The sequence below is a fragment of the Crocodylus siamensis genome, chromosome 3 (genome assembly GCF_052110815.1).
Source record: "Crocodylus siamensis isolate JL-2025a chromosome 3, ASM5211081v1, whole genome shotgun sequence".
Taxonomy (NCBI): domain Eukaryota; kingdom Metazoa; phylum Chordata; order Crocodylia; family Crocodylidae; genus Crocodylus; species Crocodylus siamensis.
Genome location: NC_143397.1, coordinates 34,054,169 through 34,076,820, shown reverse-complemented (window position 1 = coordinate 34,076,820; position 22,652 = coordinate 34,054,169). Strand labels below are relative to the sequence as shown.

The window sequence follows — 22,652 nt, the reverse complement described above, 5'->3', positions numbered from 1 at the left end:
TTCGTTTTGTTTTGAGGCTATTTCAATGGCCTTTGTTTCGTTTTGATTTTGCTGTTTCGACCTTGAAATTAGTCAAAACAGTGTTGGAACGAAACGGACAGTGAAATTTCACACAGTCCTAGAAGATATTACTGGGTGAAGTTTTATGGTTTTCACTGCAGAAAATCCGGCTAGATTAGGGGTGTCCAAGTCATCTGGCTGCGTAAGCTGGATGACAGAGGGGTGTTAGGCCAGTCTGAGGGCTGGATTAGGTCCACAGACTAGCCTCTCATGCTGGATTCAGCCCCAGGGCTAGTCTGGTGGGGACACCAGATGCAACGTGTGCTCTGGATCAGCCATGTGTGTTGCTTATCAGACATACACTGGGCCCAGCCCTGTCCTTGGACCCAGCAGCATGTGGGACTGATCCAGAGCATGTAATACATGCAGAGTACAGGGCTAGTCTGGGGTGTGGACTTCATGTTGTGCCCTCACCAGACTGGTCCTGTGCACTGAATCTAGCACATGGGGCCTGTCTGTGGGCCTCAACCAGCCTAGCCCCAGATTTAGTGTGCAGGGCCATTCTGGCATGGGTGCCACAACTGGTGCATGCCAGCTCCAGCCTAGCATGGCACATAGTACATGCTGCATGCAGTGCCCGCTCCAAACTGGCCTCATGAACTCTATAGGCCTGATCTGGATTAGCCCCAGTTTCATTCTGTAGAGCTAGTCTGGCATGGGTGCCTACATGTAGCATGCACCCCAGACTGGCTCCAGATGGACTTCACATGCGTGCTGTATGCCAGATCTGGTTCACAGGCTAGATCTTTGATACCCCTGGGCTAGATGGTCAGCATGAAATATATGAATCTGTTATTTGTTGGAATTCTTTAATGTAACCTGCTGGTTGGCAGTGCCAATTTCATTTCTTATTTTCAGTGAGTCTGTAATAGCTAGTTACAAGAAAAGCCACCTCACAGCTGTAAACCCAATGCATTATGCTTGCACAAGGGACTTTACCTGAAGTTGTCAGGGCAGCTATACTTTTCCTGTGGGTGATATATTTTAGATACTTGTAAGAAAACTAGGCAGCCAAATGCTAGTGATAATCTGAAGTGAGTATGTGGAGCTGAGCTACTTTGAAGAAAATATTTATATTAGGGATGCAAATGTGATGCATATAATGAAATGGGAAGTAATTTGTGGAATGATATTAGTCATCAGCTGGAGTTTTGAAAAACATCTGGAACTTGTTCTTTTTCAGGTGTTGAAATTGAAGAAAGTGCTCTCTGGATTGCACTATGGACTGCACAAAGGAAAGTGGTGATGTCTCTTCTGATAATGGGTTTCTGCTTCGAGTGGGCCTCAATGATAATAAAGCTGGAATGCAAGGACTGGATAAAGAAAAAATCAACAAAATCATAATGGAGGCCACCAAGGTTTGTTTATATAACCTTTCATTGGTGTTGGCTATAGATAAGTTTCTTTGTATTTTACTTGTTGTTTCTGCTTATATAAAGTATTGTATTTTGCCTTAATAAAGGGAGCCGCCTTGCAGCTATCTCCAAGGTCATGCATGTTGGGTACACAATACATTACCTTCCCCCAAACTGATGGGGAATCTGCTAGAAAAGTTGGAATCTGTAACTGTTTTTAGACTCCTCTGTACTTAATAACCCCATGTGAAAGGACAGGCAGATCTGGGATTTACTAAAGGGGGTGTGTGGCATAATGCCCCTCAGACCTTGTAGAGATGGATATGAAGCATGGTTGGAACCCTGGATTGGCAGGAGATGCTGTGGAGCCGGGCAGGGAGCAGTTGCACAAGGGGATAAATCCTTCTTTTCATTTTCAGAGACTCTTCTTTTCATGGACTAGCCTGGGGATGACTCTTCAGGAATAACTCTTAATTATCTTACCATCACATTCCTTTTTAACAATAGTGGTCAAGGTAGCCTTACATTGGTTGTTACTTTATGGAAAAAATACTTTACTGAAAACCTTAAAAAACTGTTGCTTTAGATATTGTTTTATGTATTGCTATTCCTTTCACTATACAAAAAACATTTGCTTGAAACCAGTATTTTTGTTTGTCGTGTATTTCATCTGATCCATCTGTTTATTGTTTCGTGAAGACATAACTCCTTTTAAGAGATGTGCTATTGGCAATTTGTGGAAATAATTTCTGTATAATTACCAGAGATCCTGGTTTTCTCCATTTAAAAAATCCAAAATTCTCTGAGTAAACCCCCCCAAAATCCACATTTTTCCACTATTAAAATGAAACACCACTCTGTGTGTGTGTGTGTGTGTGTGTGTGTGTGTGTGGGTGGGTGGGTATCAGTTGAACACAATGTTAGTGATATTTACAATTTCAAAGCAATCTGGAAGCCTACCAGTGTCTCAGTCATTATAAAATAAATTCTAAATACCTTTATATTTTGGTGTTTGATTTTGTTTTTCTTACCATGGAAAATCAGAGCTCTTTGCCCTTTGTTCTGTCCTTCCTTACCCCCTCGATGCTTTGTGGCGCTAAGGAGCGCCGATATACTGGTACCCTGTCCCTGCTTATGCCATTGCCCCTCACTCCCAACCCACAGCCCTGCTGGTGTCCCTTACTCTCAAGCTACAGCCACCCAGCCCTGCCAGTGCCTTTTATTCCTGACCCATAGCCCCCCCCACTCCTCCAGTCCCCACTGGTGCCCCTCATTCCCAACCCACTGCCTCCTGCCCCCAGGCCCCAGCCCATCCAGTATGTGTGTGTGTATGTAGGGCAGGGGGCATAGATGACCACATAGGCGATGAGTTGGGGGGGAAATAGGGGGCCACATGCCCCCCTAGATTTTTGTGCCCACAGTGGGGCCGTAGGGGGCTGCAGCCTGGGCCCAGTCAGCACTGGGTAGGAGCTGTCTTTATGGCCCAGCAGATGGGACCCAGTGCGGGAGGGCCCAGTGGGCAGGACTGAGCAGGAGGATAGAGTGGGGTGGGGAGGCTTGGTGTTGCTACCACTACCTGGAGTTCTGTGCTGCCATGGTTGCCAAGATGAGGCACAGTGATGATGGTATGGAGTTGTACCCCCATAACCAGCTTGTATGGAAGTCTGAAATGTTCTCCCAAGACTCTCTTCCCTTTTGTTTTGTCCAAAAACCTTTCCAAAATCATTCACTGCTTTGTGTTACATTGTGAGGTACTGTAAGAGCAATAAAGGAGAATCCAGACTTTAAACAGTGAAAAAATATACAACTAACCCAGAAGAGAGAGCATAGGAGTCTTCTTTCTTCATCGCCACAATAGTGTTTGCTTATAGAAAGGAGAGGTGATATCCCTTGTATTTGGATGCAGTTTCCCTCAATCTCTACTAGTTAGAAATCAGTATAATCCTCGGCTACATTCATGACTTCAGCAATCTCCCTGAATAATCGGTTCCATATATTGTGTAAAGAAGTGTTTTGTTTCATCAGTATTGCATGTTATATCTTTCAGTTTATATGTCCCCATATTCTTGTGCTTGGAAACTAATAACGTCTGTACTCTGTATCTATTTTTCTCTATATCATTATTGGCTACTATAAATACCTTTATTATAACCCCATTTTATTCATTTCCTTTCTAAGATAAGGAATCTCAGTCTTTTCATCCTCTTTTCATTTGAGAGATTTTTCTATGACCCTAACCATTCTCATAACTCTGGTCTTCTGAGCAGTTTATAAATCTGCAATATTTTTTGTGATCGCTAGTGCATATATGACTCTAGATAAGGCTGTATACCGTATATAATGCTGATTTATATAATAGTATCTTTTTTTCTCTCGACGAACCTAGGTGGATCTGTGAGGAAGTGCTGGTCATGTAAAGTAAAAATGTTTTGCTCAGTGGGTACATCTACACGAGATGCTATATTGCCATAGTGCCAGCAGGCACAATCTGTGAGGTGGACGCTAGTGCACAGTAGCATTGGAAATGACCTGTGAGGTGCCAGGCCTATACAGTAACACAGTACTTAAGCAAGTACTAAATGACTGCACAGTAGCAACTGTGCAGTCCTGCGCATGTCTAGACATGCCCAGTGTTTTCTAATACACAAAAGAAAACAGTGCAGAGGGTAGAGTTTTTGGGGGTTATTTCTGCTTTGTGTGTGTGTGTTTATTTCTGAATTTTAGTCTAACACTCTGGGATGAGTTCCCTCCACTTCTGAGCCTAACAAATTTCCTGAAAAATACAGTAAACTTTGAGGAGGGACAGAAGACTATTAACTTTATGTATGTTGAATGTGTGAATTACAGACCATCATAGTTATTCTTTTTAAGTGTACCTGATTATTTGAAAATCTAAAGCATGTACTGGTGTGATATTCTTAAGTAATCCGTAAAATATCTAGAATTTAAAATATGATGAGGCTGAATTTGCTTCTCAGATAAAATTACTTTAATTTTATTACAGCTGTTTTTTAATATAACTTAGATCTGTGTAGATAAATGATGTCTTTTTATAGTTTAATAATTCTAGAGAGAAATCAATTTAAAAATATATCTTTTTTTCTTTTGGGTAGGGTTCCAGATTTTATGAAAATGAGCTTAAAAAAGATCAACAGGTTAACCAACGCATTGAAAAAATGATGCAGCTGAAAGAGAAAATTACCAGCCAGCAGCTCTTGAAAGCACAGCTCCAGGTACCAATCAACTTTCCAGTTTTTAGAGTGGAGAAAATATAATTGGTTTGGGGGTGTGATTTAATGATGTCTGTCCTACTTTTTTAAAATGGTGCCTAAGGTGCTATCTGCCTAGTTCCATTTATAAGTTGAGAAGAGCTGTTCAGAAAAAAACCCAGAGATTGCTTTGATTATATAAATGTATGTTTAGTTACAAAAAAGAAAATTAAAATACATATAAAAATAATCTCATGTGAAGTGTTTCTTGTATGAACATGAGCGAATTAAATCGACTCTTCTTTCCCAATCCTGAAAACAACTAATCAATCATTATCAAATCCATTGCTTATGGTGAAGTTTTATGCAATCTGTTCATTTACTTTCTTAAGTATCATAGCAGTATTTTCATTTAAACAACTTGCTTCTCCTTTTTAAAACAACTTCCTGGTTAATGCGTGTAGATGGGGAAAACATTGTTTTATTTCTGCAGGTGGTGTTACTAAGATAATAGTGTCATCCAAGTCTTTAAGAGTTTTACAGATGCAATCTTAAAACTTGCGAATAAACTGGACATAGATGCATGTTCTGCAGTAGAAAGATGGTTTCCTTTTACTGAGCTGTATGCATGCACACCCAGTTTTAGTGGATCCTTTTCTTGTCTATGAGAAACACTTCTGCATAAGTATTCAGATACTGTAGTGATGGGTTTTTGGTTGCTAAGAACTTTTTTCCATCTACTCAGTTGGTCTAAGAAAAGATATCACATCTACTCAAAGAACATTGCCTGCTTATGATACTGTAGTGATTGATGATGTTATAAGAACCTTGATAGTGTTGCATACAGAATCAGAGTTAAAATAAAAATGTTAAGGTGGTTAAAGTAAGGCATTAAAAAGTTAGGAAAGGACAGAATTGTTTTCCTGTGCAACTTGAATATGTTTATTTGTATAAATGCATTAATATTTTTCCTTTTGCATTACAGCAGGGCTGTCCAACTTCTGAGTGGTTATGGGCCACAGGCCCTTCAGCCACTTGCCACATGAGTATGCCCCCATCCTGTCCAAATCCTGTCTTTCTTTATCCTACAGTCTTTAGTCTCATTCTCTCCTATTTCCTCATAAGCTAGGAACAACTTTGGAAAGTAGGGCTGGAAGTGACCTCATAAGGTCATCTAGTCCAGCCCCTTGCTCAAGGCAAAATTGTCCCTGATTAAACCATACCAACTATTTGTCCTACCTGTTCTGGAAAATTTCCAGGGATGGAAAGTCCACAGCTTCTCTAGGTAGCCTGTTCCAACATGTGACCACCCTCAGAAAGTTCCTTGTAACCACCAACCTAAATTCCCTCTGCTGAAGTTTGAGGCCATTTCTCCTAACCCTGTGGCCACAGAGAAAAGCCCATTTCCATCCTCTGTGTAATACCCTTTAGGTATTTGAAGGATGTTATCAAATCCCCCCTGAGTCTTCTCTTCTCCAGAATAAATAACCCTAGTTCTTTCAGCTTGTCCTCATAAGTCTTGCTTCCCTTAATAAAAAAAATTTATTAGTGGTCCCTGGCTGCCCCTTTGAAAGCTGGTGGGAAGTGCAGGCTTTCAGAGGTCACTATCAGACTGGGCAGGCTTTGTGCCTCCACCTCTGTGGGGCTCCTGGCATCCAGCTGGGAGCCCCACATGGAGACAAGGAGTGCTGTCACAGGAGCACTTGGGTGCCCTGTTCCTATGAAGGAATAAGGGCTGCTGAAGCTCCCTGAGACAGCACAGGTGTTAGTTGCTGGAGCAGCCAGGCTGGTCACATGATCAGAAGGGGGCAGGGCCAGGCCTTTATAAACAGCCCAGGCCAAAGCCTAGCAGCAGTTCCCTTCGGGCAGCCTGAGATGCAGGAGCTCTGCAGGAGAGCCAAGCAAAGCAGAGACAAGCGGTGCAGCCTGAGCACCCAAGGGGCCACACCATGGTGAGGGTGGAGAGAACCCTGACTGGGAGGCCTTTGCAAGAGAGCCAGGTGGGCCTAGATCCTATGTTGTAGCCAGGAGGCTTATTGTTGCGTTACAGCCGATTGGCTTACGGTTCTGTTTAGTTATTGTTACACCGGAGGACCGGGCAAGGCTGTAGGGGTGGAGGAAGCCTCATCAGGAGCTCCCCAGGGAGGTGGGGTGCTCCCAGTGCCAGAGAGGTGTGCTGTATTGTGGGGCATCTAGACCCCGGCCCCAGAAGGGGCGAACAGATTGAGGAGCCCGGGGAGGGCACGTTTAGTGAGAGGAAGCCCAGCGTGGGTGTAGGTAGAAGCCCCAGGGGGGCAGGACCTAGAGAAAGGGGGCCGGGTAAGGCGAGGGCCGCCTGAGCCCAATTGGGAAGAGTCCCAGAGGGGCTCCGCAGTGGTGGGGACCCCGGGGCCCGCGAGGGCACCATAGTAGGGGTGTATTACCCCAGCCCTGACAAGGTGCACAGCGCCGGCGAGGGCACTGTAGTTCAGGGTGCAATACCCCAGCTCTGAGAAGGGGCAAAGAGGATTTTGGGGGCCAGGCATGGCTAAGGCCACCTGAGCCCCACTTGCAAGGAGCACCAGTGAGAAGCCTGAGGGGCTCGTGTTAGGGCCAAAGGGGGGCACACAGGAAGAGAAGCCCAGGGTAGGGTGCTACTATAGAGACGAGCCCGGAGAGGGCGAGTCCGCAATTACAGAGCCCAGAGAGGGCGAGTGCGCGGAGGGACAGGCCCCAGTGGGGGGGGGCACCATCTGTGCATGGAGCGGACCCCAGGAGGGGGGCGGATATAATTAGTAGGCCCGAGAGGGCTAGCGGATAGAGGGGCGCCGGTTGCGTGACAAGCCCTGGGGCGCCGATGAAGGGGCGCCGGTTGCATGACAAGCCCAGGGGCACCGGTTGCATGACAAACCCAGGGGCGCTGGTGAAGGGCACATACGGGAAACTCACCAGATCACGTCCGGTACATCTGGGAGGCTTGGGGCATGCTAAAGGGGAGGTTGGAGGCACGCATAGCCCATAAGGCTGGGGTGCACCAAGTCACTCCCTACGGAGCAGGGGACAGTATAAGCATTGCACAGTGTCCAGGGCGACAAGAGGCAGCCTCCTTTCTAGAACCATGTAACAACAAGACGTGGCAGGCGAGTAAGAGGGTGCTGAACTGCCTACTTGGCACGGAAGGGGGCGCTAGAGAGAGATCACGGCCGCTCCTTCGCCCCGCTCCGTCACAAGTGCGATGGCATGCGACTGGACAGCTGATGAGTGGGTAGAGGAGCTCCCACCTGCAGTGCCAGGAGCCCCATGTGGAGGCATGGAGCAGGCCTGGTCTGGCCTGGCAGCAGGTGGTCCCAGCTGCAGTGCTGAGAGCCCCACATGCTGGCACAGAGTGCTGGCAGATTGGGCTTCCAGCTGGGCCAGGCCAGGATGGTTCCATGCCTTGACATGCAGCTCCTCACTGGACTGCTAGAAGCCCAACATGGAGGCACGGAGCTATCCCAGCCTGCCCTGATGGAGCCAGCCTGGTTTGGTGTGAAGGTAGACACTAGCAGGCCCAACTGGGGCAGCTCTATCTGCCATGTGTAGGTCCCGGGACTCAGCCAAAGCTGCCTACTGCTGGGGGCTTTGCGTGCCATGGGCAATGAGCGCCCTGAGGGCCCACTGCCTGTTGCCGCTGTTGCTGGTGGAGGCTGTGTGCCATGGGGGTGGGGCATGTGATGAGAGGACCCACACCCACCCAGATACCCCCCACACACACTTCCATACCCACCCACCCATCCACACCCATAACCCCTCACACCCACCCACACCTCTTCACAAATCCACCCCCCAAAATCACGCACACACATATACCCCATGCCCACCCCCAAACATACTGCGCACACACCCCACCCGCACAATATACATGAGTAAGACTTTATTTTGAGCTATTATGCAATCACCTCTTTATACATTATACAAACGCATGCAAATAAGGGCAAAGTAAAAAAAAAAAAAAAAAAGTAAAATAAAAATTTTAGTTTTTGACATAAAATTAAAATATGTTATAGTAGATGTTTAATTTTTAGTATCTGATTTGGGGGGTTTTTTGGTTCCAATATGGGAAAACCCCTTTCCCAAAAGGAGTACTTCCAGGGGGTGAGACTTCGGTCCTGAGATGGCAGGGGCACCTGCCAAGGGGAGGGACTACGCAGCCCTTGACAGCTTACCAAAAGTAGTTAAGTGACCCTCCAGCTGAAATAATTGTCCACCCCTAGTCTAATCTGTATTTCTTTAGGTTGTTAATGAGAACGTTGTGGGAGACCATGTCAAAAGCCTTGCTAAAGTGAAGGCATTTCACATCCATTGCCCTCCCTATCCACAGAGCCTGTCACCTTATCATAGAAGGAAATCATGTGGTCAACTATAAGTTTCTCTTAGTGACTGTGCTGGCTGGTCCTGATCACTGGGGTCTTGATTTTCTCTATTTAAAGATCACAGATTCTCTGATTTAAAATGCCAAAATCCATCACTCCCCACCCACAGCCCTTTGGCCCTGTTGGTGTACCTCACTCCCCCTGTAGGAGGCAGCAGCTGCTGCAGAAGTGTAGCTTGGAGCCCAGCTTTCCCTCCCCCACAGGCAGTACGGGGCTGCCCCTTCATAGGAATAAAGGGGTCACAAAAACTAATCCAGGTAAGGAGATAAAAAAAATTAGCCCCTGCTCCATCCCTGGAAATTTTCAAGAACAAGTAGGACAAATAGTTTAAACCATAATTAACACAATCCAGTTTGTGGGTTCTTTGCTTGTTGCTTCTTCCAACATTACCCCTTTCCCCCTTCTTTTCTACCTTTGTATTTAAATCACTCTTTCCATTTTATATACTGAATTGTCCATGTCCTTTCACAACATCTGATGAAGTGAACTCAACTCATGAAAGCTAGCTCTAATTAGTCTATGAGGTGTACAACCCTGCCTTCTGTTTGAGTTCAGACTAACATGGCTAACTACATCTCTCTATTTGTAGAAACCCTTTTTATTGCCTTTTATGTCCCCTGCCAGTCACATCTCAAATCTTGCCTTGGCCTTCCTAATATTCTCCCTACATGCCTGTGTTTTATACTCATCCCCAGTAATATAATGAGGTTTCCACTTCCTGCAGGATTCCTTTTTGAGTTTCAACTGTTGCTGTTTAATCAGGCTAGTTTCTTATTGCACTTTCTATTCTTCTATTCTATTGGGATAGCTTTTCCTTTGCCTTAAAAGGTCCTCTTTCAAGTACAGCCAGCTTTCATGGGTTTCGTAGATTCATAGATGTAGGGTTGGAAGGGACCTAAGTAGATCATCAAGTTCGACCCCCTGGCCTGGGCAGGAGAGAATACTGGGCTCATATGACCCCAGCTTGGTCAAGCCTCCTCTTAAAAACCCCTAAGGTAGAAGCCAGCACCACTTCCCTTGGAAGCTGGTTCCAGATCCTAGCTGCCCTGACTGTGAAATAGTGTCTTCTAATGTCCAGCCTGAATGTACTCTCAAACAACTTATGGCTGTTATTCCTTGTTACTCCGGGAGGTGCACAGGTGAACAGGGTCTCCCCCATTCCCTGCTGGTCCCCCCAGTAAGTTTGTAGATGGCCACCAGGTCCCCTCTAAGCCTTCTTTTGTGAAGGCTGAACAGGTTCAGGTCCCGTAGCCCCTCCTCGTAGGGTCTGCCCTGCTGTCCCCGGATCATGCGAGCGGCCCTCCTCTGGACCCTCTCAAAGCTGGCCACATCTCTCCTAAAGTACGGCACCCAGAACCTTTCATCTTCACATTCTTAACCAATTCCTCCCTGTTTGTGAGCAGCAAGTTGAGAAGATCTCCCCCTCCACCTCTCCAGTTGCTCTCTGTGTCATCTGCATCAAAACATTATCCCCAACACACTCCAAGAATTTGCTGGACTGCTTGTGCACTGCTGTGTTTCCCTCCTAGCAGATGTCCTGATAATTAAAAGCTCCCCATGAGAACCAAGTCCTGTGATTTAGAAACTTCTGTTAGTTGACTCTTGGCTCTTTGTTGTAATCTCCCAACTAAGCAATCCTTGTTTCTACTCCCTCTGTCCCCAAGCTCCTCATCCCAGTCTCAGTCTTATTGCCCAAATAATTTGTCTTTCACTGGGAATTCCCAGTACAGATAAGTCTTTCTACCCCCACTTCCTCACACCCTAGGTTCCTTGTCAAAGTCTTCTATCTACCTTTTCCTGGGCTGTTGTTTTATTTACACTCCAGTCAAGCCGTTTCCTCCCTCTGCTATCCTGCCTGGTTGCCAGCAAGGGAGCTATTGAAAACATGGGAGTGACACTCTTCCTGTTCCCCCTTCCAGCTTCTGGATCAACAGCAGCCAGGAGCAGCAATCTCAAAACTCAGCCCCTGCATCCCTTAACTAGCTAGAATCTTTGGAGAATTTAGCTGTTAAACACAAACTATCCTTTACTGGTGTGTGTAAATGGCAGTTTTTCAGAAGCTTGTAACCTGGCCAGAACTGAGCAGAAAATGTTCTTAAGGCCAGTGAAAGACATATCCTTGAAAAGTGACCTTCCTGCCAAACTTTGGAAAAAGCATTAGTGCGTAAGTGCTTCTTAGAAAAATGGTTGTAAGACAGTTTTTTAACAAAGTTGAGGAGCTGCTTTTTTTTTTTAAGGTTCTTTGAAATGGCTAAACCAATGGGGGGCAAGATTTTTAGCAGGTATGCCATATATTATCCCTGCAGCTTTCCCAAGTGCCACTCCAATCCCCTTCTCCTGCCTGATCTGTTGCTCTGGTTTCTGCTTCCTGTCCTGTTTGCCCCTCTGCTACCTGTCCCCTACCCAATCTGTGCTCTGCCATCCCAGAGGCTGCCACAGGTTGACCACCCCAAGGCTAAACAGTTCTAACTGGAGCTTTCAGAAAAATGTTTAACCTGAGGAAAGTTTGCAGCACTGAACTTCAAGTCTGGATTGTCAAAGTGATAAGCAACCAGCAACAGGGTCTTAAACTGAGAATTGTTGAGCAACCTTGACTGTAGGCATTAAGGTTAAGTTCCACTAATTAATTCTGATTCAGGTCGCTCCCAGAGAGTTTTAATCGATGGGATGGCCTCATCCTGGAGGGCTGTCTCCAGTGGTGTCCCCCAGGGGTTGGTGCTTGGACCCGTGCTCTTTAATATATTTATTAATAATGTGGATGAAGGGGTGGAAAGTTCAATGATTAAGGTCTCAGATGATACCAAGCTGTGCGGGAATGCAGGCATATCAGAGGATAGGGTAAAGATCCAGGACAACCTTGACAGACTGGAATCATGGACGGAATGGAGTCAGATGAGATTGAGGCAAAAGTGCAAGGTCCTTCATCTGGGTAGGAAGAACCTTCTTCATAACTATATGATGGGTAGTGGTCCATTGGCTGGTACAGGATCTTAGCAAGACCTGGGGGCCACAATTGACCTGAAGATGAACATGAGCCAACAGTGCGCTGAGATTGTCAGAAGGGCAAGTAGAACTCTGCCGTGCATCAGCCGATGTTTTGCCAGTAGATCCAAGGAGGTGTTCCTCCATCTCTATTCAGCATTGGTGAGGCCTCAGCTGGAGAACGGTCCCCAGTTCTGGGCACTGCACTTCAAGAAGGATATAGATAAGCTTGAGAGGATACAAAGAAGGGCCATATGGTTAAGGCATGGAGGATAGACTGTATGGGGAGAGAGTCCAGGAACTGGGCTTGTTCATTCTGAGTAAGAGAAGGCTGAGAGGTGACTTGAGAGCTGTCTACAAGTACGTCAGGGGTGAGCACCAAGATCTAGGGGAGCAACTCTCCAGGCACCTCAAGGGAGGATGAGGACCAATGAGCATAAGCTAATAGAGGGTAAATGCAGGCTAGACGTAAGAAAAAACTTTTTCTCTGTAAGGGTCGCCAGAGTCTGGAACATACTCCCAGCAGAGGTGGTGCAGTCACCCTCCTTGGAGGTGTTCAGGATTAAGCTAGATAGGCACCTTGTTGAGCTTGTCTTAGCCCAATAACTTTCTGCCCATGGCAGGGGACTGGACTTTATGATCTTACAGGTCCCTTCCAGTTCTGTTATTCTGTGGCAGCATAAGGGGTTGTGAGAGACTGAAAATGGAACTGATAATACAAGAGAGGATTAAAGTAATTTCTGCCTGTTTTTCCTCAGTGCAAACTGAGCCTTCTGCATGCTTAGGCTCTTGCACTTGCTGGTCATTTTCCCCTTTCAGATAGTGATTCTCAGTGCACCCTGTCCTTTTGCTCAACAAGCCATTGTTTAAGAATTTGAATATGCAGTATAACCCCCTTCCTCCTTGGCCCCCCCCCCGCTCTGCTGCTAATTGGTCATTGGTCCTTTAATAGATGTTTAAGGAGAATGAGACACTAACTGAAAACAAATGCCTAACATTTCCTGGGCCCTTTAAAATCTGGTTAGCCCAATGTTGTTTTTAACACTAGTTTTATATTGCCAGTGGGCTTCATTCATTTATCATACTCTCTGTTTCTTTGTGCTCATTCTCCATTATATTCTCCTCTACAAATTCTGTACCTCTTATTTTCAGATATTGCCTACAAATGTGCCATCGCATGATCCCTTCTCCTCAACTAGACTGGAATTAATGAGACACCAATAAATCCATGCCTCTTTTTAAGACTGTAAATTCTTATTTCTATATTAAATCTTACCACTTTGTAGAACATAAGAAGTTTTGAGGGTCAGTACTTTTTACGCCCAGAAATGTAACTGTTTTCGGAGAGGCAGTCTACACTGATACTGAAATGTTTAGGACTTTGAAAAAGCCTTTTTTCCCCCCTTTTTTTGGACAGAATCCTGTTGATAATAAACATGGTAACAATATAATCCATGAGTTCTAGAATATAGTATGCTCTTTCTAGTGTTTTGCTGATGTAATAGAGCTTGCAGGTGCCATGGGACTTAACAATTGCATCAGAAACCTAAAATACCATTAATATATTTTTCATTTTCTTTACTTTAGAGAGTCTCCTTTGCAGCCAGATGGTACAGAGAAGAGTCTCTCAACATAATCTCTAATGTCATCAGTATACTTGTAGAGTTTTGGCAGTCCTTTAAAATTGACCATTAGCATTTTAAAGATGTTAATTTGTTCTTATAAATTACATTTAAAATCCTAAATGCTAAGATTGGAGTTCCATGCCTCATGAATGCCATATTGGTTGATTAGGCAGCAAAAGTTTTTATATATAATTATGACATGCAGCAAGTTCCCACTTTTGATAAATTGTCCATGACTTATTTAGATTAGCCGAACTATCTTTTTAGAAGTGTTTGAGGTTCTGTAGCAGGAGGTTCAGATAGGGATTTTTTAATTAATTGGTTCAGAACTGTAATTAATTAATAACTTTCATTACTATTACTAGCAATTACACAGCTGGTGTTTGAATGTGCCATTTTATACGTGTAAATTATAGTTCAGATTTTAACTCTGTTGTCCCCTGTCACAGGGTATGACTGGTTACTCTTAGTCTCTTGCCATCTATTAGATGGTTTTGCAAACATAAAAAAGTACCAGGTTAAGTTTTTAAATGCCCACTTTATTAATTACATTTATATAATGTAAAAATATTTTTTGGGTATCTATTATGCATCTTAGGACAAGTTGCAAGGAATTTTTTTGGTGTATCTGTCTAAAAATATCAAGAAAAAGAAGAATTTTAAAACTCTGTTGCTTAAAACTTAGATATTTACAGTTTTTTTTCCCTCTCCCTGTATTTTAGAAAAAAAGAAACCATACTTATCAAAGTTTTTTTTTTTTCCTGTGAGATGAAAATCAATTCTTTAAATATTCATAGCTGGCTCACCTCTGAGAAGCTACTCCAACTTTCTTCAGCTTTACTAAGGAATATAGTACTGAACAAGCATGGTTCCTGGAAGTCAGTCCCCAGAGCTTTTATTTTAGTCTATTTTTTAAGGAGTTCTTGTGACTATTTTAAATATTTTTATCATTTATGACTAGTGTAAGGAGGTTTATCTTTCCCTTTCTTTTTCTCTTTTTTTCTTTTTTTTTAAATATGGATAACAGATACTAGTGAATCTGAATCATGCATCACATGTTAGTAATATGGTTGGTGGGAAAACAGAGGAAGTTGTGTTTAAAGATGATACAAGAAAACTACAGATTACATAATGTGACTAGGGGATTGCAAGACAGCATAAACTCAAACAATATGAAGGCACTTTTAGTTTAAGAATAACCTGCCGATCATTTGTAGACTAGGAGATGATCAGAAAAAAATGAATGTAGAGAAATACCTTCTAACAATTTTAGGGGATCTTTATAATACAAAATTAATTAATGTTTATAGAAAATTACAATGGAATGACCTTTCTTCCATTTATTGCATGATGGTGCTTTCAGTATTTTCAGATACATTTTAAGTTATTATTTGAACTGTTCCCCTTAGCCTTTATGCTTTAAATTGAGTCCAAACCAGTCTGACCAGCCTGACCGAATGTACCAGAGCAGGGCTGTCCACTTTCATGCCATATGGTTGACATAGTAGGGGCTGCACACCTAGTGTCTAGTGGGGGCTGCATACCATGGAGGCCACAGGCCCTCCCAGGCTGTATGCCACATGTGCATGGGGGGTGCTCCCTCCCACCCCACTGCACCCCATGCACATACAAGTGGGTGTTCCTCTGCATAGCATGGCAACCTGCCTCACCTTTAGCTCCCTATGGGCTTGTCTGTGGCACTGCATCATACAGATGCTTGTACTAACCTACTCCCTCAGGTAGAGGCATGTAACAGAAGCCAGGGGAAGGAGTGGGGAGCCTTGGTGTTGCAGCTGTAACAGTAGTGGGGAGGTGGGAGTCCAGGGGCCGCACAGACCTTTCTCAGGCTGCATGAAGTCCATGGGTTGTCAGTTGAACAGCCCTGATCTAGGAGACTATGCTGTGCATTGCACGCATGAAAGAAAATCAATCTTCAAGCAAATGAACTGGAGCGAACCAGAGGGATGGGGAAATAATATCTCAGATTACTAACAGTGATTCCTGTAGCAGATCTGTCAGGACATTTACAGGCTATTGTAACTGTGATCAGCTGCAAAAATGGTGTCTCCTCAGCTCAACTGAGTAGAAAAGAACAAAACCTGAGCTCACGTGAGTGTACATAGACGTGTTTCAGTTTAGGTGAGTACCCTGTTCTAGTGGTATGTGTACTATGAGTGTCCTAAAGGAAAATGTTTAAAAGGAAGGACACCTGAATAAGCCTTCATTTCCTTTTAAATGCCTATGGCTAAGAGTCAAGAGTTCCCTGGGGTGCTTTGAACTGGTTGTTTTCTCCTGCTTATGAGCAGCCTTTTATTGTGCAAATAAATACCTAGTGGTCTCCATAGTCACTGATTTAGTTAGTTGTAGTTTGATAGTTTGTCTTTTGTTTTTTTCTTCTGAAATTTCCTTTCTCTCTCCCTCCCTCTCGGTTTCTTTCCCCCTAATGTGGTACCAGCATAATTACACCGGCGTCCCCAGGCTTTAACAATTGATATTGTTAATATCAATCCACTCATAATCCACTCTATTTCTGTTAAGTGAAAAATGAGTTCTCATCATGTGAGGCACAGCTGTCCTAGTGGCAGCCCACAGAGGGTAGAATTGCAGCCTGTGGAGTCTATTGGTGTGGCTGCCAGAGCTGCTGTATTGGCACAGCTCTTAAACCCAGGGAGAGAATGCTGCCTCTGCTTGCCCCCTCTCCCACCCTCTTGCCTTGGACTGAATTCAGGCTCTTTGGTCACTGCTGGCAACTCACATCAGTAGCAGGGAAAAGCAGGTTTTGGAGCAATGCTGACATGCTATTACCTGCTGCCAGAGGTAGGTTATCTGGCCTGTGAGAAACCCCATGGTCTGGATCTGGCACAGAGGGCCAAATAAGTTGGACAGCCCTGACGTAAGATTACTGTTGGGGAAGTACCTAAGTGAAAAACAGATATGCATAGTCAGTCAAAGAAAGAAAACTTGATACCGTGACTCTGTCTACTTCAGAGGCAGGCAGTTGTTTTGGGTGGAGGGCCGCTCACTAAGTTTTGGCAAGCCAGTGAGGGCTGCATGACAGGCAGCTAGGAGCAGATAAATATGAATTTTATAAATGTTTTAGGTGCCCTGCGGGCTGGATAGAATGGCCTGGCAGTTTGCATTTTGCCTACCCCGGGCTCCTTACATAGTCCACAACTTGCCCTTTGGCCCAGTTACTTGCAAAACATGGGACCAGCAGGGTTTTGGTTGTAAAGGACCTGTTGGTTAGATTAAGTAGTAGCCCCTTTATGGCTGGATATGTCTTTGTCCCTTGCTCAGGAGTATGAGGCTTTTGTGATGCATGCACTGCTCCTGTAGGATAGTGCTGATCAAAAGTTTCTGATTCAAGTGCACTGAATGTGCTCACCTGAAGTGCAGTGTACATGTGTACAACACATTTAAAGAACTACTGTACATGTACATGCTTATAACCTTTTTTCCCTTAAAAAGTAGCTCTACTAAAACCAAATGTGTATGGGTTGATACAGAATGTTAATATACTTGTATTCATGTGGGTACGCATGTGTAAGTACAACAGACTCTTCGTTTTTTCTTTTTGCCATCTGTTCACTATATTGTTTTCCCAGAGAACAGGTTGAAGCTGAAACAAGCTTTCTCCTCTGAGGATATGGGTATGGGAACAAATCAATATGAAGTAAGCTAGGGTATGAATTTAAAGCACGCTAGCTCTTCCATGGTAATAGCCACATACATGTTACTACCACAAGAAATGTAAGATAGCTTACCCTGCTTTCATAGACGATCAGGCTGCTTCGTACTTAAAAACCTACGCATGGGGGGCAAACAGTGAACTATAAGTTCACTCTCTATCTTGCGTAACTATCTTATTCATGTAGCCATATCCTTAGTATGTGAAAAATATACCCTTTCTTTTATGCTGATTTGGACTGTGGCGCACGTGCCAGGTTAAAATGTTTTTCATTATTGTGTATGTTTATCTGATATGCTTGCCTTGCACAGGTTGACAAACTTGTGATGGAGCTAGAACAAAGCCGTGACCTCAGCTGCACTATCGTCCACATTGACATGGATGCCTTTTATGCAGCAGTAGAAATGAGGGACAATCCAGAGCTGAAAGAAAAACCTATAGCAGTAGGATCAATGAGTATGTTGGTAAGATTTAATACCAGACTGATGCATAAATCAAATTATGAGTATATTCAATGAAAGAAAATATTACTGCCACGGGACTTCTAAAAATGAGTACAGAGAGAATAAGCACAGATGGAAAGTGTATGTTTTCTTGCCATGTAAATTTGGGTTTTATTTTTCAATAAAGGAAATTTCATCTTTGATATTAACTTTGAGCCTGGTCAGTCAGTTCAAAGATTCAATTAGAAATTGTTGTTATTAGTATGGGAGAGAGGGCCCTGCCTGGTACGTTACGTTTAAGGCATGATTAAGGTTTTAATCACTCCATAAATAGTAACCTGGCTACATATTAAAACCAATTTGTGGCATGATAATATAGCAAATGAGCCACAGATATATTCCACGTATGAGTAACATTTTTGTGGTTCATTTGTATCTTGTCTTAAATTGAATATGTAGCATGTCAGGTCTGACCCATGACATCCCCATGCTCAGCTGAGTATAGGGACCTGGCATGGAGCAGCCTAGGGTCTGGGACACAGCCATCCCTACAAGATCAATAAGATTAGGCTGGGGACAGCATCAGGTCCTGGACCTGGCACCCTTGTCTGATCCCTAGAGGCAGATGTGTGGGGCACTGTGAGTCGACATCAGGGAGCATCTCTGATTGCAGGCTCGCTGCACCATGGACTTTTTAAAAATGCATTTGCATGTGGGAACCTAGGTTGTACTCCTGCTTTCTTGAATTTCCAGGGTGCCTTGCCCCCCCAGCTGCAGATACCACTTCATGGTGTGGAGCATAGGAGTTAGGAGCTCCCAGCTCACCAGCTACACTGGATCTCAGTGGATGGAGAGTTTTAAAGAGTGTCACTTAGGTAGCTTCCCTACTGGGGACCTTAAATCCCCTTCCAGGCAGCTCTTGCTGGGATGCCTGGCATAGGGGGATCAGAGGCTCTTAGCAGGATTTGAAGTCCCCAAGTCGTGTTCCCCCTCTCCCTCCTGCTGGGAGCCTCTGATGACCCATATCCATCAGCTCAGCCAGAGCTGCCAGGCACAAGGTTTGACAATCACCTGATTGTCAGCACAGCCAGGACAGCCCCAATCTCAGTCCCAATCTCAGCTAGAGCCAACAGTCAGCTATTTGTCAGCAAGGCCCCAGAGCACATTAGAGCCGGTTCAAGGCCCTGCTGGGATGCCAGCATCCAGTTGACAATCAGTTGATTATCAGCTCAGCTAGATCTGCAGGCACTTTCAAATTCCTGGTGTAGGGGGAGCCCAGAATTATGATCCCAGGATCCCCCTGAAGAGTAGGTAGTAATGGCATGTTTAGGATCTGATCTCTGATTCCACAGTTGCACTTCTTGTTATGCACGTGTGGCATAGTAGGAGGCATGATCATTGAAATCAGGGATTAGAACTCATCATGCCATTAAGTGAATGTGTACCAAGGGTCTAAACCTCCTAAATCAAAAAAGAGTTGGCATAGCTTAAAGAGCATGTAAAAGATGTTGGATCACTAGTCCTTTTTCACAGAACTGGGATGGCATCATCAGCCACAGAAATATGACATGATGTCAAGCCATTATGCCTGGAAAGACCAGCTTTTATGGTCATTGGGGTGCAGTGCCTGTCCCTATTCAGTCCTATGCTGTTGTGTCAAACATGCTAGTTGTTAGTGCCTTTCTGAGTTTATCAGTTAAGAAACTGATTTAATTTAATCCAGTAAACCAGTGACAAAAACTGTCAAGTTCCAGACCCCAGAATCATGCAGTTCTCATGATGTAGACACATTACAAGCTCTAGCATATACGTACTATACTGAAGTCACAGTTTTAGTTATTGTGAGTTGATAGATTGTCTGTGGCAGGAGTGTATATAACTTTATTTTCTTTAATCTTTCAAATGTCTGCATATTTAAATTTAGCAATACTCTGTAGAATTTGATAATTTAACTCTAAACCTATTTTTTCTCTACTAAGTCAACTTCAAATTACCATGCTAGGAGATTTGGAGTACGTGCAGCTATGCCGGGATTTATTGCTAAGAAATTGTGCCCACATCTTACCATAGTCCCATTAAATTTTGAAAAATATGGACAAGTGAGCAAAGAGGTAAGTTTTGTGAGAGAACATCGTTCTAACCAACAGCACTGTGCTGTTTTGGAATTTTAAAGCAACAGCAAATGTTATTAAAATGCTTATTTAAAGGTTAAAGTCTTTCACAATAAGGTTTTGAATTTAAATTAAATATAATATTAAAATGGATATTTTATGACTATGAAGATATAAGGGGCCAAATTCATTATCTTTTTCAATTCTAATGAAGTAAATAGTGAGGCTAATGGAGGTTTTCAAAATTATGTAGTAAACCAGTGATGCCAAAAAATATTATTATATCAGTAAATTCAGATGTATGGCAATAATTTAATAACGAGGAAACTAGGAGTTAATTCTAAGCTCAGAGAGAATTCTCATACAATGACCACATGGAGTGCTAATTATATGAGAGAAAGAAGCAAAGAACATTGGTGACTTCAGTTAAATATGGTCTCAAATAAGGGACTGGGGTGCAAAAAGAAGACAGGGGAGGAAAGGTGATTATTTGTACTTAGAAAAGTACACTCCCTTTTATTAAGATGGAAGGCACACTGCATATAATTAATACATTATGATAAATAGTTGTATATATTTAAATATTTTGTGCTCTCCTACTATGTAAATAAAATGATTTAGAGTATAATTTCCATATGGGTAAGTTACAAAAGCTCAACTTTAACATCAGTAGTAATATTTAGGGAAAAAAATTATATACTATACGATGTGTGTGTGTGTGTGTGTGTGTATCTATATGTATGTATATATGTGTGTATATATACCAAGAATGACAAATGTATATTTTGTAGATTTTAAGTCTATTAACTTCAGTTGAGTTGTCAGGGATTATTTTGGCCCCAGATCTAGCTAAGGCCGTCCTTAGGGGGGCCAAATTGGGGTGACTGCCCTGGGCCCTGTGTTTTGGAGGGCCCTGCAGAGCCAGGTGGAGCAACGTGACGGCTCCACGCTACTGCTGGCTTCGTGTCCGGCTGCTCAGCACCCTGCCCCCTCCTGGGCAGGGCCGGCCTACAGTTTTTTGGAGCCCCCTTCAAGATATAGTTTTGGGGCCCCCAGTCCATAAAAGAAATCAAAACTGTGGGTCATTGCAGTATAAACTCACTGAAATAAAATAGTTGCAGCCAGGCTGCGCTGCGGGAAGTGCGGAGTGGAGGCAGCATGTGCTGGGAACACCTGGGTTCCCTCCCCAGGGCCGGGATGGGAGCAGAGCCAGGAACTCCTCCCCCGCTCAGCCAGGAAGGAGCTCCCTGCCTGCATTGAGCCCTTTAAACATGGCGCAGGTGGCAGGGGGCAAGCAGGGCACAGTCCCTTGGCTGCGGGGCCCCTTGCAGCCACAGCTTCCACAGGATAGAACCAGCTAGCCCTGGTCCTGGGGGGGGGTCTCCCAGGGTTGTTGCCGTGGCAGGATGCCTGGCTGGCAGCTGAAGTGTGGCTCTAGCCGGCCAGGCTCCAGTTTTGGGCAGTGCACACTGCCACCACATGTGCTGCCCCACTTTTTTTGCGGCATGGTTTTTTTTTTAACCCTGGGATCTCCTGGGATCAAACCCCTCCCCTGCAGCGTGGGGAATGCCTGCTTGTGTGGTGTGAGGCACTGCAAACTAGTCTGCGACAGCACATACCAGACATCCAGGCCTAGCTGGACATAGCCAGAGATTTCAAATAGGAATCCATAGTGGATTCTAACCTGTTGTGGTTTTTCTGAGTTCTTTGCAACAGGATAATTGCTCTGTTACTTTTCTGTAGTCAGAAAAACCAAGTGAAAGCTAACAGGCATTTTTCAAGGGGTGTCTTGTGTCTAAGGTTGAAAACCACTCTTCTATAGCTATACACAACCATTATAGCACAACAGCTAAGGTATGGTCACAGGTAATGGCTCCTCTTCCCTTTTAAAGCAGCTACAAACGTGCATTTGTCTCTACCCTAAATGCATTATTATTTTTTATTCCATAATGTTACATATTAACTAAATACTGAGTTTTAGGGGGGTGTGAAACAGGCCGTATTCGATTTGGATTCAGATTCGGCCAGAATCAGGGACAGTGATTTGATTCGTTGATTAGGATCACTGACCCCAATTCAATTCAGTTGTATCTGAAGAATTAGTGATTCAGCCATAGACACAGATTTAAATGCTTTTTCTACATACCTTGAGGTACCAGGCACGGCTTGTGAACGCTGCGATGCTGAGGTGGATGGAGTGTTCCACAGGAGCGCAGGGGGGCCCTCCCATGTGTTTGGTGGTGAACCCGGAAGTGGACCAGAAGTACTTCCGGTCCACTTCTGGGTCTGCTGGGGAGCGCGCTCCATGTTCCCCCAGCTCGGCAATCAGCTGCAGGGGAGCCCCAGGTGCCCCCCCCCAGACCCAGGAAACACCAGTCACCAAGCCAGGTGCCCCCCCCGCCCAGACCCAGGAAACACCAATCACCAAGCTGGTAGCGCCCCTATCGCGCACTCCCCAGCAGACACGGAAGTGGACCGGAAGTGCTTCTGGTCCACATCCAGGTCTGCTGCCAAATGCACTGGGGACACCCCCCTCCCACCCACTGCTGCGCTCCTATGGGACATTCCATCTGCCCCAGCATCACAGCATTCACAAGCCACCTGGTACCTTGAGGTATGTAGAAAAAACATTTAAAGCTGGGTCTATATCCGAATTGTCAAATCTTTCCAAATCGCTCTAGAACAATTTGGAGGGTTCCAATTTGATTTGGAGAGATTAAAGGGTCTCCTAATTTGAATTGGATGTGGAGATTCAGCCACCAAATCAGATTGAATCTCTACCGAATTG

General features: G+C 44.3%; 1 protein-coding gene across 2 annotated transcripts in view; it reads left to right on the top strand.

Moving 5' to 3' along the window:
* The window catches only part of POLK (DNA polymerase kappa), a 66,770-nt gene that overhangs the window by 23,288 nt on the left and 20,830 nt on the right, over nucleotides 1-22,652 (top strand). Inside the window, exons 2-5 of one of the 2 annotated variants that reach the window (XM_090038076.1) lie at nucleotides 1,244-1,418; nucleotides 4,529-4,648; nucleotides 17,622-17,774; nucleotides 19,733-19,864. In XM_090038076.1, coding sequence (XP_089894202.1) covers nucleotides 1,281-1,418; nucleotides 4,529-4,648; nucleotides 17,622-17,774; nucleotides 19,733-19,864 — 543 coding nt within the window. In that variant the 5' untranslated portion in view covers nucleotides 1,244-1,280. Of the gene's footprint in view, nucleotides 1-1,243; nucleotides 1,419-4,528; nucleotides 4,649-17,621; nucleotides 17,775-19,732; nucleotides 19,865-22,652 lie in introns of those variants that run through there. The other variant, XM_090038077.1, reaches the window with a different exon arrangement.